The 12,703-nt window shown below is 38.2% G+C and overlaps 1 protein-coding gene across 1 annotated transcript; it reads right to left on the bottom strand.

The window, feature by feature from the left end:
• Positions 1-430: 430 nt before the first annotated feature.
• Positions 431-12,394, bottom strand: LOC114470874 (zinc finger protein OZF-like). The gene is made up of 3 exons (XM_028459240.1): positions 12,085-12,394; positions 1,566-2,582; positions 431-1,486 (listed from the first exon to the last, which is right to left on the bottom strand). Exons 1-3 carry the CDS (start codon positions 12,316-12,318, stop codon positions 1,208-1,210), a joined length of 1,530 nt encoding a protein of 509 aa, XP_028315041.1. The 5' UTR covers positions 12,319-12,394; the 3' UTR covers positions 431-1,207.
• Positions 12,395-12,703: the final 309 nt, after the last annotated feature.

The raw sequence follows: 12,703 nt of genomic DNA, 5'->3' as shown, positions 1-12,703 counted from the left end.
CTTTTTTTTTTTACACTGTCTTGGACTGTTTGAGCTGTAATTTTTCCAAAAACATGTTCTTCTTGTGCAATGATAGACATCATGACTGGATGTGAAAGCAGTGGCTACTCATTCAGCTTTACTAAGCAGTTTCCAGAGGAACCCTCAAAGTCATCACCTACCCACTTTTTGTTCTTAGATCCATCCAGTGGAGAACCATGTGTGTTTGATGGAGGAATATGTGCTAAGCAGGTTTTTAAATCCAAAAAAGCTTTACCTCTCTCTATGTTTCTCTGTTCAAAGAAATCCACAGCACAGACAATAACACGTCTTTATTTAAAGGAACAAAGCTTCACTGGACATTTGATTGCATTTACACATTGATTCAAACTTCATGTAAAAAAAAAAAAAAGAATCAAAAGAGATTAAGATTAACTTCATCATGGCTTCAAAGAACATTTTAACTTCTAAAGACAGGCTGGACAGAAAAAAAGAACATTTCAGAGTTGAAAATATCAAATGAAATCTATGATCTGTGATCAAAGAGTTCATAGAAATCTAAATATGATCTTGGGGCTCCCCATCCCCCGATATTCATTCACTCACTGCATGATCCATCCTTTAGGCAGGGTTTCCTTGTCAGGAACCATTTTACTCACATTTACTTCAACTGCAAAACATATGTTGGATACTTTACATACAACAGCTAAGATCTAAAAACAAAACAAAAATAATCAAAAACATGTCTTAGATACACATTTTAAACCCTTTCTAAAAATAAAAAAATACTTTAAAAAGAGAAAAGAAACAAATGCAAAAGTACATGGATGAAGATGGGCTGCATTAACACAGCATGTACTGTATATTCATATATATATGATTGGTAGGTATATTGAATGTATTGGAATGTCAGTAGTTTTTATAGACTGTAGAGAAGGTGACTAATGATTATTATGTACAGAATACAAACACCTAATGGACATCATATACTGTCATTCATATAGAATATGTCAGTGTAAAATGATGTGTGTAATAAGGTAAATCATTCTTCAGATACATCATGTATGAATACAAAATATATAGAATGTCATATCCTGTATAGAAACTGAACAAGGGAGGACTTCTTCCACTTCTTTTCCAACTGATAATTGTATTGATCTTTTCTTTCAGACCAGACCTTCCAAGATGGACAACTTCCTGAACTGTTGGTGTCCATTTTCCAGCAGATTTATGTCGGAATCCTGTGTAGCTTGATCTCCGGGTTCTTTAGTCTAACACGGGAACCAGAAGTTGTGGTCACTAACTGTGTTTTGCCAGGATCTAAAGGTGATTCTCGCTCCATGTGTCCATCCACACAGATATGTGAGTGGAAGGCAGATGAACTGCTAAAGGTCTTCCCACATTCACAGGTATTTGTTCTCTCAGCACATCTAGGAAGCCAGAGGTTAGCTGGTGAGGAGAGGTTCTCCTCACAGTGCAGACAGGAAGCTCCATTTGTACTCCTCCGCTGTACAAAAGACAGGAAAACTAAGACTCATCCATTCACAAACAGTGCAAAACTCCATTTGAATGGATCTTTTACAAACCTGACAGTGGCCACACTTGGATGAATTATTTGTGCTGTGGGTACATTTGTGGAGCTTCAGCTTCTGAGAACTGATCACATCCTTTCCATACTGGTCACATCTGAAAGGGTTCTTCTCATGACTTTGTTGGTGGAGATTAAAGTAAGTTTTCCACTTGTAAGATTTTCCACATGTGTCGCATTTGTAAGGCCTTTCTGAAGAGTGGCTAATTTGGTGAGATTTTAACTCACTATACGTTCTAAAAACTTTATCACACTGATCACAGGGACACACTTCATGTCCAGTGTGAGATCTCAGATGTAAGATGAGGCTGTGTTTTTGTTTATATGTTTTTCCACAGGGGTCACAGCGATACAACTCTGATTTTGAGGAGTGAGTCTTCATGTGCCTAATTACGTGTGAGCTTCGTGTAAAAGCCTTTCCACACTGTTCACATCTGTACGCTTTGATTCCACGGTGAATGGGTTCATGTCGTCTGAGATGAGAATTTTGACGAAAACTCTTTCCACATTCTTCACATGTGTACGGTTTCAATTCTCTGTGGATACGCTGATGTATTGATAAGCTCAACTTATTTGAAAAGGCCCTTCCACATTCATCACAGTTAACTTTCTCTCTACTGCGAACAAGCTGATGGACAAGCTGATGGATTTTCAGGGAGCCTTTCTGAGTAAAAGCCTTTCCACACTTATCACATTCAAACTGTTTAACTCCAGTATGAATGGATGTGTGTCTTATTAAGTGAGCTTTGCTACTAAATGCTTTTCCACAATGGTCACAACTGAACGGTTTAACTCCAGAATGGATTTTTCTATGTTTAGTGAGGATTGATTTCTTGGTAAAGGCTTTATCACACTGGTCACATGCATGTGGTTTGGGTTTAACAACAGGTTGGCTCTGCTGTTGATCTCTTTGCTCTGGGGCTGAAATTTCTCCCTTAGATTTGTTTCTTTGTAATGGCTGAGCATCCTCGTCCTGAGAGGATTGAGGTCTCACTTGGTCCTGGCTTCCAGAGTCCTGTACAACAGTTAGAGTTTAAACACAGTAAGAACAAAACAAAGTCCTTTCTAAATGTGTTCCCTAGAGATAACAATGGCTGTTAAATATTAGGCTTCAGTAGGAGCTCAACTTAGAATTGAAGTGGCTCGCCCAGCTACCACATCAACCATTCCTTCTTAATACCGACACAATACCAGCGACTGGCCTAACAGAGGCGCACAGAGAGCCCAGCGTCAAGCAACTGAAGGTCAACATCAACCTGGGCCCCCTGGCTACTAGGGGTGTGCCATCTAAGGAACCTCATGATCTTATTCAAGAGCTGCATAAATCCAACAATGCATGATGCAAGCCTTGTATTTATGTATTTGTACAAGTTAGAAATACGTATGAACTACTTAGTGTTGTTTGGTGCATGATAAGAGTACATGAACAAAAGCATATAACCAATAAAAAGAATGAATAAATGAACAGAACAGTTAGAATTTATATGGTTGAAATTTTTAAAAAAAATCATTCAGTTTCCTTTGCACATCAATTTACAGTATGTTTAACTAATATAAATAATCAACTTACGTTAACAAATTCACTCTAAAAAAAAACTATATGACAATGCTTCTTCTCCAACATAATAAACCATAGAGGATAAACTACAATAAACAGGAACTGATTCCCTGTGAAAACTATATTTGTATGAATATATCTGGGTGACGTCACTGGTGTTTTATGAGATTAGATATGATCCCTCCTTTGTATGTATATCCTTTGTAAATATTGTTTGTACACTGTAAATATCTCTGTAAATAAAATTAAAAAAAATAAAATAAAAAGTAAAAAAAAGATTGCTTTGGCTCCTTTGGCTCCTATAGCTGGTGACAGCGCCTGCACAGTGGATCTCCTATTGCTTTACCGTCTCTGCCTCATTTAAAGACAAAATAGTTCCAAATGGGACTTTTGGCGTTTGGTTTTTTGAGCAAAATTAGTGATGCCACTGACGAAGACGAAGTCGCAGCAGACTCGCCGCTTGGGCCCGGTGCTTCTGCCATGTGTTGTCTCGTGTTTGTGACTGTAAGCCGTGCACGCTTCCAGGCGAGACAGAACTTTAGCTTGTTGTTTGTTTTGAAGCAACTTTCTGTGGAAGCGGAGTAGTCTTCAGTTCCTTCATGCCGGCACAAACACACAAACAGCCAATCAGCTAACAGACGGGCGGACCCAGCCTATCACATCTCCGGACGTCACCAGTAACAGGCAAACAGCCAATCATTCAGCAGCTGTGTAGTTTGGTTGCCATGTTAGTATGTTTTCAAGTGAATAGCGTGCAGTGAGAATAGAGGCAGCCGCTATGTAGCGGAAACTAGCACCGCTGGTAACATAATTCACAGTTGTAGAATTTCTAGTATAGTAGGAACCGTTACAATTTGGCACCACGGGGTACCGTGGGTATAATGCAACTATAATGATGACACAGAAGAACGTGTAACAAAAAAGGGAGCGGTGTCTGTTGTTTGGAGGAGCCATGGTGCACTTTATATTTCTTTTTTATATTCAATACTGGTTTCAAAGCAACACTTTTGAAGGATGTAAAAACTGCAAGTTGCCTAATTTCATTTTATCATTTAAATCTCAAAGCAGTGCAAGTTTTCTTTTTAGATTTGCTTGAATACATGTGTATTGTACCTATAGTTGCACGATACCTACGGTGCCAAATTGTAACGGTTCCTACTATACTAGAAATTCTACACGACGGTACTACCGTAGATTACGATACTACCGGTGCCAGTTTCCACTACATAGCGGCTGCCTCTACTCTCCTCCCGGCTTCTCACTGCACGCTACTCCCTTGAAAACAAACCAACATGGCAACTACTGCAACCGAATTCCACAGCTGCTGAGTGATTGGCTGTTTGCCTGTTACTGGTGACGTCCGGAGATATGATAGGCTGTTTCCGCACACTGGGTCCTCCCATCTGTTAGCTGATTGGCTGTTTGTGTGTTTCTGCCAGCAAAAACCAACTCCATGAAGACTGCTCCGCTTCAATAGAGACTTGCATCAAAACAAACAAACAAGCTAAAGTTCTGTCTCGCTTGGACGCGTGCATGGCTTACAGTCACAAACACAAGACAACACATGGCAGAAGCACTGGGCCCGAGCGGCGCGTCTCGGCCGCGGCAGCGTCGTTGCTAGTGGCATCACTAATTTTGCTCAAAATTTTGGCTTTAAACGAGGCACAGATGGTAGAGCAATAGGAGATCCACTGTGCAGGCGCTGCCACCAAGCTATAAAAGCCAAAGGAGGGAACAATTTTTTTGTTTGTTTTTGCCACACGGACTCAGTGCGATCTTTTTTTTTTTTATATTTTATTTTTTATTTACACAGATATTTACAATGTACAATATTTACAAATTATATACATACAAAGGAGGGATCACATTCAATCTCATAAAACACCAGTGACGTCACCCAGAAAATGCATACATTTCTCAGGGAATCAGTTCCTGTTTATTGTATTTTATCCTTTAAGGTTTAATATGTTGGAAAAGAAGCATTATTGTAAAAAAGACAGTGAATTTGTTATCCTAAGTTGATTATTTATATTAGTTGAACATAAATTGATGTGCTAAGGAAACTGAGTGATTATTTTTTTTAATTTCAACCATATAAATTCTAACTTTGTTTATTAGTTTTTTTTTATATGCTTTTGTTCATGTACTCTTATCATGCACCAAACAACACTATAAGTAATTAATAAGTATTTCTAACTTGTACAATGACATTGCAGTTCATAAAAATAATTTAAAAAAGGCTTCAGTATCACAATGTTACCCGGAACCATAATACTTTGTCTGGTATTGAGAGTGAGGAGTCACGTGGTGAGTTGGGTTGTTTTGGGGGGGGGGGGGGGGTCTGAGCCCATCAGCCATGATGGTGGTAGACGCCCTCAGAATTTCACGCATTCGCCAGAGCTTTACTTTTTGCGCATATACGTAGAGGAATACGACAAGGAAAAAGAAGAAAAGCAATGCAAAAAGAGAAGGCGAAAGAAAAGGGACCTTACCAACTGATACCAAGCGCAAAGAAGAGGTATTTGGAGAAGCTAGTGGACATTCGCAACATCGACCCGTACGAGCTATCTGCAGCGGAATGGCACAGAGACCTGGACCTTTTACCTCCGTGCACATACATGGACATCGTAAATTACCTAGTTTTTGGTGTAAGTTACTACACAATGCAGGAGTTCAAAAGCCACAAGTCTCTGGAAAGTTACGAGACTTTCTGCTGCGGCTGGGTCCAGGACTTGGTCATCTACAAGCCTCCAGCTGGTGAAAACAGCGTTGTACTGGCAAAAGTAAGTTTCTTCACATGTGTTTTAGTGTGTCAGAGACAAAGGCACTACAGCGTCCACAATCACATAAGGTAACCTACACTTCCTAGCTTTAAGAGACAACTACATAAAGACATTTTAAGAGAACGTTCCAGAGTGAAAATGCAGAGAACACACTCTCATCCACGGGGGTGTGCGATCGAAAGTAATGTCCTTTCTTCTAATTGCAGCCAACCAAGCAATCCGACGTCTCCTCGTCAGGTCAGACACTTGCTCTCCTAGATGCTGTGTCCATTTTGGTAACCTAAAAAACTGTATCCCGTTGTTCCTCCGTCTTCCATGGCTATCGTGGGAGGTATTGGAGCAGTTCTTAACGCAGCAGTGACTTCCAGGCATGGTCAAACAGTGTGGAATAGTAAGTACCTTCGCTACTACTGCGTTAAAAACACATGTAAACAATCTGTTTTGCCGTGGGACTTATGCCAACGTGGTGGCGGGGAGGATCGGGGGGAGGGGCTCTAGGCCGTGACGACAACTCCTCATTCTCAATAGTATCGTGGTTACTCATTTTGGTATTGTGACAACTCTAGTATCTACTAGTGGTGTAACAATACATTGATCCACATCGATACATTGATTAATTAATTAACGATCCAATTACATTGATGCACAATGAAAACATTGATAAACATCGTTATTTTAAGATACGCCTTTATTTTGAAATTCGCACTGCACGTCTGTACGCCCGTGCCACCATTTCCTCTGCGGGGATGGTGCAGCTTCCTGAATGTGGTGCCAACCTTTATAAAACACCAAAGAAGAAGACACGGAAGTAACCCAAGATCGGCACGGAACCTGGGTTGTTTACATTGTTGCTTGGCAAAGCGAGGAGTCGAGGAGAAAAAGGCCACGTGAGGAAAGAGGTAAAAATGATTAACTATACATCAGGAAATGAAATAATAATGAAAGCGCAGCGCTTTAGTAGTGATGCTGACAATAACAATTGGGTTCAAGAAGGTTGTTTTGCTAGGGGTTTAGCATGCACGTGAGTGCACAGACACACAAACTGAGATCTGACACTTTCAGTATTCGGTCAGTGTTTGTCCCCACAACAAACAGCCTCTGTTCATGTAAATAAACAGGACAACTGAATAACAAGTGTCTGGAAGTCCACTTGAGATATTTATTTAATATTAAATGAGAAAAAATTGTATCAAAACCATAGTGCTGCCAACTTTGGTCGTTTAGTCGACTAATTGGTCGATGCCGCCGTGGTCGACCAAGATTTTCATTGGTCGACCAGCAATGGTATCAGTTCCAATACCGTAAAAAAAAAAAAAAAAAATGCAATGCGCTTATATAGGTGATCCGATGTTAAATCAATCCTTTTTCTGCACAAGAACATGGATTATCCTTATATTTGATACGTGGATTATGTAAATAGTTCCACTGCTGTCTCTGGTGCCGCGGCACCCACTGCGCACCTGTGTTTGACGTGCGTTTGTTTCCCCGTGCGCTGATCTGATGTTGACATCATAAGTTTATTATTAAAAGCAGGCTTACCACTAATACAAATGTAAATATGTAATTTGTATGAGGAAAAAATAGGTTTTAATTGTCGGTTTCGGGTCTGGCACGGATATACCTAATATCTGTCGGACCTATAGGTTTCACTTTTGCTTTGTCGGGTTCTAGTCAAAGCTTAAATAAGGTTCATATCATAAATGGTCTGTGTTTAAAAGGACCACAAAACACCAAAACAAAATATTTGTGTCTCTTTTTTAGGGATGTAACAATTCACTCAACTCCTGATATAATTCGATTCACGATACTGGGTTCACGATACGATTCTCTCACGATTTATTTTACAAAATGGGACTGTAGACAAATAATTGAAAAAATATTCCTTTATTTTTTTGGGAAAAAAATAGAAAATACTGTAATATTTTCCTTTTATTTTTCATTGTCAAAAGAATCCCTTGATAAACTATTCAAAACAATGCAATTTAACTAAAAATAAATCTTGAATGAAATAAAGGAATAATACAAATGAAGAAGAAGCCCATTATTTAAATTCTGGTTCTATAATAAACAATGCAAAACTGCATAATAGTTCTTCAAAAAAGTCATTGCACTGTATTTACGTCAGATATTTGTTTGGACCAACAGAGGGCGCTAGTAACCCAGTGGTTGGTTGGCATGCAGATATCGTGCAGTGAAGAAGAGATGCTATGCTAGCAGTCAGAGCTAATAGCAAAACATGACTTTTACAGATATTCACGTAATATTACAGATATTCTTTCGGTGCTAAAGGGGTAAGGAATCATTTATGAACATATTTAAGAGTAGAAAGCAGCCAGAAAGAAAGTAGTAGCAATTACCTTGTCCAAAATGATCTTTTATTCCTTTTTTTCTATTTAGGGCGATGATTTTAAGTAGGTGATTTGTTTTTTTCTTTTATTGGTAAATAACTTTAAAATAGTCTAAATTATTTGAATGAAAAAAAAATCATGATAAAATCGTGATCGTGATTTCACAAAGAAATAATCGTGATATGATATTTTTCCCATATCGCCCACCCCATTCTCCGTTTTTTTTTTTTTGTCGACTAATCGCTACGTGTGCCATAGTCTTGGTCGACCAACCATTTCCTTGACTACAGCCCTACAAAACATATATATGTAGCATTATCATCTGTGTTATTACCCTTCGTTCTTTGGTTATTCCATTTTAAAACTAAATTAAAACAAATAAACCGGGTGGTTATTTTACATGTAAATGATTGTGTGAGATGGAAATATGATATCACATCATATTGATCGCAGTCTTGTGAATCGAATCGAAATCGTATTGTAACAGACTTTTTGTGATATCGGCAAACATTGTATCGTCATCCAAATACATCCACATCGTATTGTATTGTGATGAAGCTGGTGATTTACACCCTGAGTAGCTACACGGTAACTGAAGAAACGGTAAAGTAAAAAATAACAAGTAGTGATTTGAATTTTTAAATGTAGTAACTAGTAATCTCACTCCAGTTTACAAAAGCAATGAGTAGGGGTGTGATTTTTTTATTTATTTTTTTTTAAATCAATATTTTTGCCTATTTGTGCAATATTTCAGTGGTTACAATGCTTTCAATGTGTTGCAATGGTTATTGGATGCACTTGATTTTATGATGGCAGCGTGTAATAATGCCTGCAATATTTATGAATACACAGGCATTTTATTTTCATATAATCTGTTCAGATCAGTGTTTAAACTGACAATAAGATTATTTGTTATTTTTGTGTATCGTCGGTAACTCAGGGAGCTTTATCCTTAATGTTCTCACTTAGTTGTTGCAATGCCGTCATTATGTTGTCATGGTTACTTTGGGACTTCTACACAGTAGTTTCAGTGAAAATAAAATTGTTGCACTTTATTTTATGATGGCAGTGTGCAAAAACACTAATAATAAATACTAGAGGTGGGAGAAAAAAAAATCGATTCTTGGATGCATCGAGGTTTGGAGGTGGACGATTCTGAATCGATTCTTTAATTTCCAGTAATCGAAAATCTAAATTTTAGAGGCAATTTAAAAGTCTGAATAATAAGGCGGAACAAAAAGGCTGCGGAACTGTGGTGTGCAGCGCGTTTCCAGAGGGACACTTTAAAGAGAGCACCACAACAAGGAAGCATGGACGTGCAGGAGTTAAGACCAGCCCCGTGCAGTTTAAAATCTGATGTTTCTTTAATGTCCACAGTGGAAATGAATTGAACAAGAGCCACGTTGTATGTAAGCTCTGTTACACTGAAATTAAGTAGTTTGGGAACACAACGAACATGAGAAGCCATATAGCACGCTAAAAGTACCTCTGCTAACCAGAGAACAATCGAACAAGTCACAACAAAGCTTCCACCCTCTTTGAAAAAGGTAAAGTGGATTAACAAGTCGATTGCAACATTTATTGCTAAGGATTTACGTCCTTACTCGGTCGTGGAAAATCAGTGCTTTCGTGCGCTGCTGCATAATTTGGAGCCGAGATATACCATCTCTTCTCGACAGTACTTTACTGATACGGCCATCCCGAAGCTTCACAACCATCCAAAACAGAAGTCATAGCATCGCTGCAGAGAGTGGGTAGGATAGCAGTGACATGTGATGCGTGGGCATCTTATAACAGTGCACTTTATCTCTAATGACTGGAAGCTAGGGATGTAATGATTAATCGTAAGGCAGTTAAAAATCGATTCATAGGTATCACGATTGATATCGATCTTCTGAAAATCGAATCGCAGTACTTTTTTTAACCATCAGGGGGCGCTATCCAGAAGTGTAGGCGGCGGGCGGAGTCTGCTAATACTTTCTTTCTGGCCGCCTTCTACTCTTAAATATGTGCATTATTTTGAATAGTTTATCAAGGGATTCTTTTGACAATGAAAAATAAAAGGAAAATAGTACAGTATTTTCTAGTTTTTTCCCCCCCAAAAAAATAAAGGAATATTTTTCAATCATCATTTGTCTACAGTCTCATTTTGTAAAATAAATCGTGAGAGAATCGTATCGTGAACCCAGTATCGCGAATCGAATCGTATCGGGAGTTGAGTGAATCGTTACATCCCTACTGGAAGCTAATGTCATACGTCATTTTTTATTTTTTATTTTTTTTTAACTGAAGTTATGTTAGAAGAAAGGCTGCTACTCCCTTTGTTTCAAAACCTTGTACATTTTTAGTTCACATACTTCTTCCATTAGTGTAACAAAGGATAATTAACTAACTACAAATTACATATATATAGATATTATTTTTTTTTTACAGTGCGTGGACACAGGGAATACAACAGATATTTTGTGAATACAACATGCATCAAAATAATCGATTTAGAATCGAATCAAAGCCCCTTCAATTGTAATCGAATCGTGAGCTGCCTAAAGATTCCCACCCCTAATAAATAGGATGTTTTGAAGCAAATAGTTTTTACTCAATTTGTCCTCTGAATGGTCAATATCTTCTGATGAACATATACAGCAACTAGATTTTTCATCTCTACCTTTAATTTTGATATTAACTGGGTAGAATATCGCGATACATATCGTATTGCAACAACCTTGCCAATACTCACCTCTACAGGTAAATAGTAATTAATTACTTTTTTGTACAACTACCTCAACATTAACGATGTAACGATTAATCGTAAGGCAGTTAAAAATCGATTCATAGGTATCACGATTGACATCGATCTTCTGAAAATTGAATCGCAGTACTTTTTTTAAACCAGCAGAGGGCGCTATCAAGAAGTGTAGGAGGCGGGCGGAGTCTGCTAATACTTTCTTTCTGGCCGCCTTCTACTCTTAAATATGTTAATAAATGATTCATTACCCCTTTAGCACCGAAAGAATATCTGTAATATTACATGAATATCTGTAAAAGTCACGTTATTCTATTAGCTCTGTCTGCTAGCATAGCATCTCTTCTTCACTGCTAGATTAGCTGCATGCCAACCAACCACTGGGTTTCCAGCGCCCTCTGCTGGTCTAAACAAATATCTGACGTAAATACAGGGCAATGACGTTTTTTTTTTTTTTTTTTTAAGTTCAATTGTTATGGCACAAAATACATTTTCAGTTGCACTTTTAAAAAGAAAAATAACTATTATGCAGTTTTGCATTGTTTATTATAGAACCAGATTTTAAATTAATAAGCTTCTTCTTCATTTGTATTATTACTTTATTTATTTAATTCAAGATGTATTTTTAGTTAAATTGCATTATTTCGAATAGTTTATCAAGGGATTCTTTTGACAATGAAAAATAAAAGGAAAATAGTACAGTATTTTCTTTTTCCCCCCCCCCCAAAAAATAAAGGAATATTTTTCAATCATCATTTGTCCGCAGTCTCATTTTGTAAAATAAATCGTGAGAGAATCGTATCGTGAACCCAGTATCGTGAATCGAATCGTTTCGGGAGTTGAGTGAATCGTTACATCTCTACTCAACATCGGTTACACAGAGGTGGACATTAGACTTGTTCCACCTTTAGATCGTCACATATTGATGATGATTATGATTCTAACTTAAAGCAACATAACGGAAGTGGTTGACTAGTTAAACTAGTCTCCAGTCAATGTGTAACAGTGGATCAATGTGGTGAGTGAGTCAGACTAACCAGGATCAGTGAATGAATGTAAACTAACAGTACTAGGAGGGTTCTTACCTCTTCCTTCACAGAGTCTTGATTTGCGGCGTTAAACGGAATCTCCTCCGTTTCTTCTTTGTGTATTTTCTCCTCCTCACTGTCCGTCTCACTCAGCTTCACAGAGCTCTGCTCCCTCCACTCCATTTCTTCCTCCTCTTTCGGTTTAACGACAGTCATCATCCAGCTCGTTGGGACTTTAGCGTCCATTGTGTTTTCTTTCTCACGGTGTTTCCAGCTGTCCTGATGATTCATTCTACAAAACCTCAGCAACTTTCAATGAACACGCTACCATTAGCACCACCGTCTTAGTCCGTCCGCCATTTTACTGCTTTCTTCTTCTTCTAATGGTTTCCGGCAGGCTGTACACTAAAAGAACGTAATGCTGCCCTCTTCTGTTCAAGAGAATCACTGCACTTTAGATTCTCAAATAGAGGTCGGTAGAGAGAAGATAGCTCACAACTGCCTTATCTATTAAACGCGAATTTGTTCTTGGCAAAAACATTGAAATTATTGAAAACACTGTAAGCCCAAGGGTTGAAAGTTCTTTAAATAACATTCCTCTTTCTACAGAGTGCTGGACCCAGGACAGTAAAACATGTGAAATAGTCTCAATGACCACACTGACATAGCCCATTCG

This window comes from Gouania willdenowi, chromosome 10 (assembly GCF_900634775.1).
Source record: "Gouania willdenowi chromosome 10, fGouWil2.1, whole genome shotgun sequence".
NCBI lineage: Eukaryota > Metazoa > Chordata > Actinopteri > Blenniiformes > Gobiesocidae > Gouania > Gouania willdenowi.
The sequence above is the reverse complement of the archived record's forward strand: the minus strand, read 5'-3'. Positions and strand labels throughout refer to the sequence as shown.

Coding starts and splice junctions, on each gene's coding strand:
- LOC114470874 (XM_028459240.1), bottom strand. CDS start 12,318: ATGAATCATCAGGACAGCTGGAAACACCGTGAGAAAGAAAACACAATG. Junction 2,583..12,084: donor AAGACTCTGTGAAGGAAGAG/GTAAGAACCCTC, acceptor ACTGTTGTACAG/GACTCTGGAAGCCAGGACCA. Junction 1,487..1,565: donor CCAAGTGTGGCCACTGTCAG/GTTTGTAAAAGA, acceptor TCTTTTGTACAG/CGGAGGAGTACAAATGGAGC.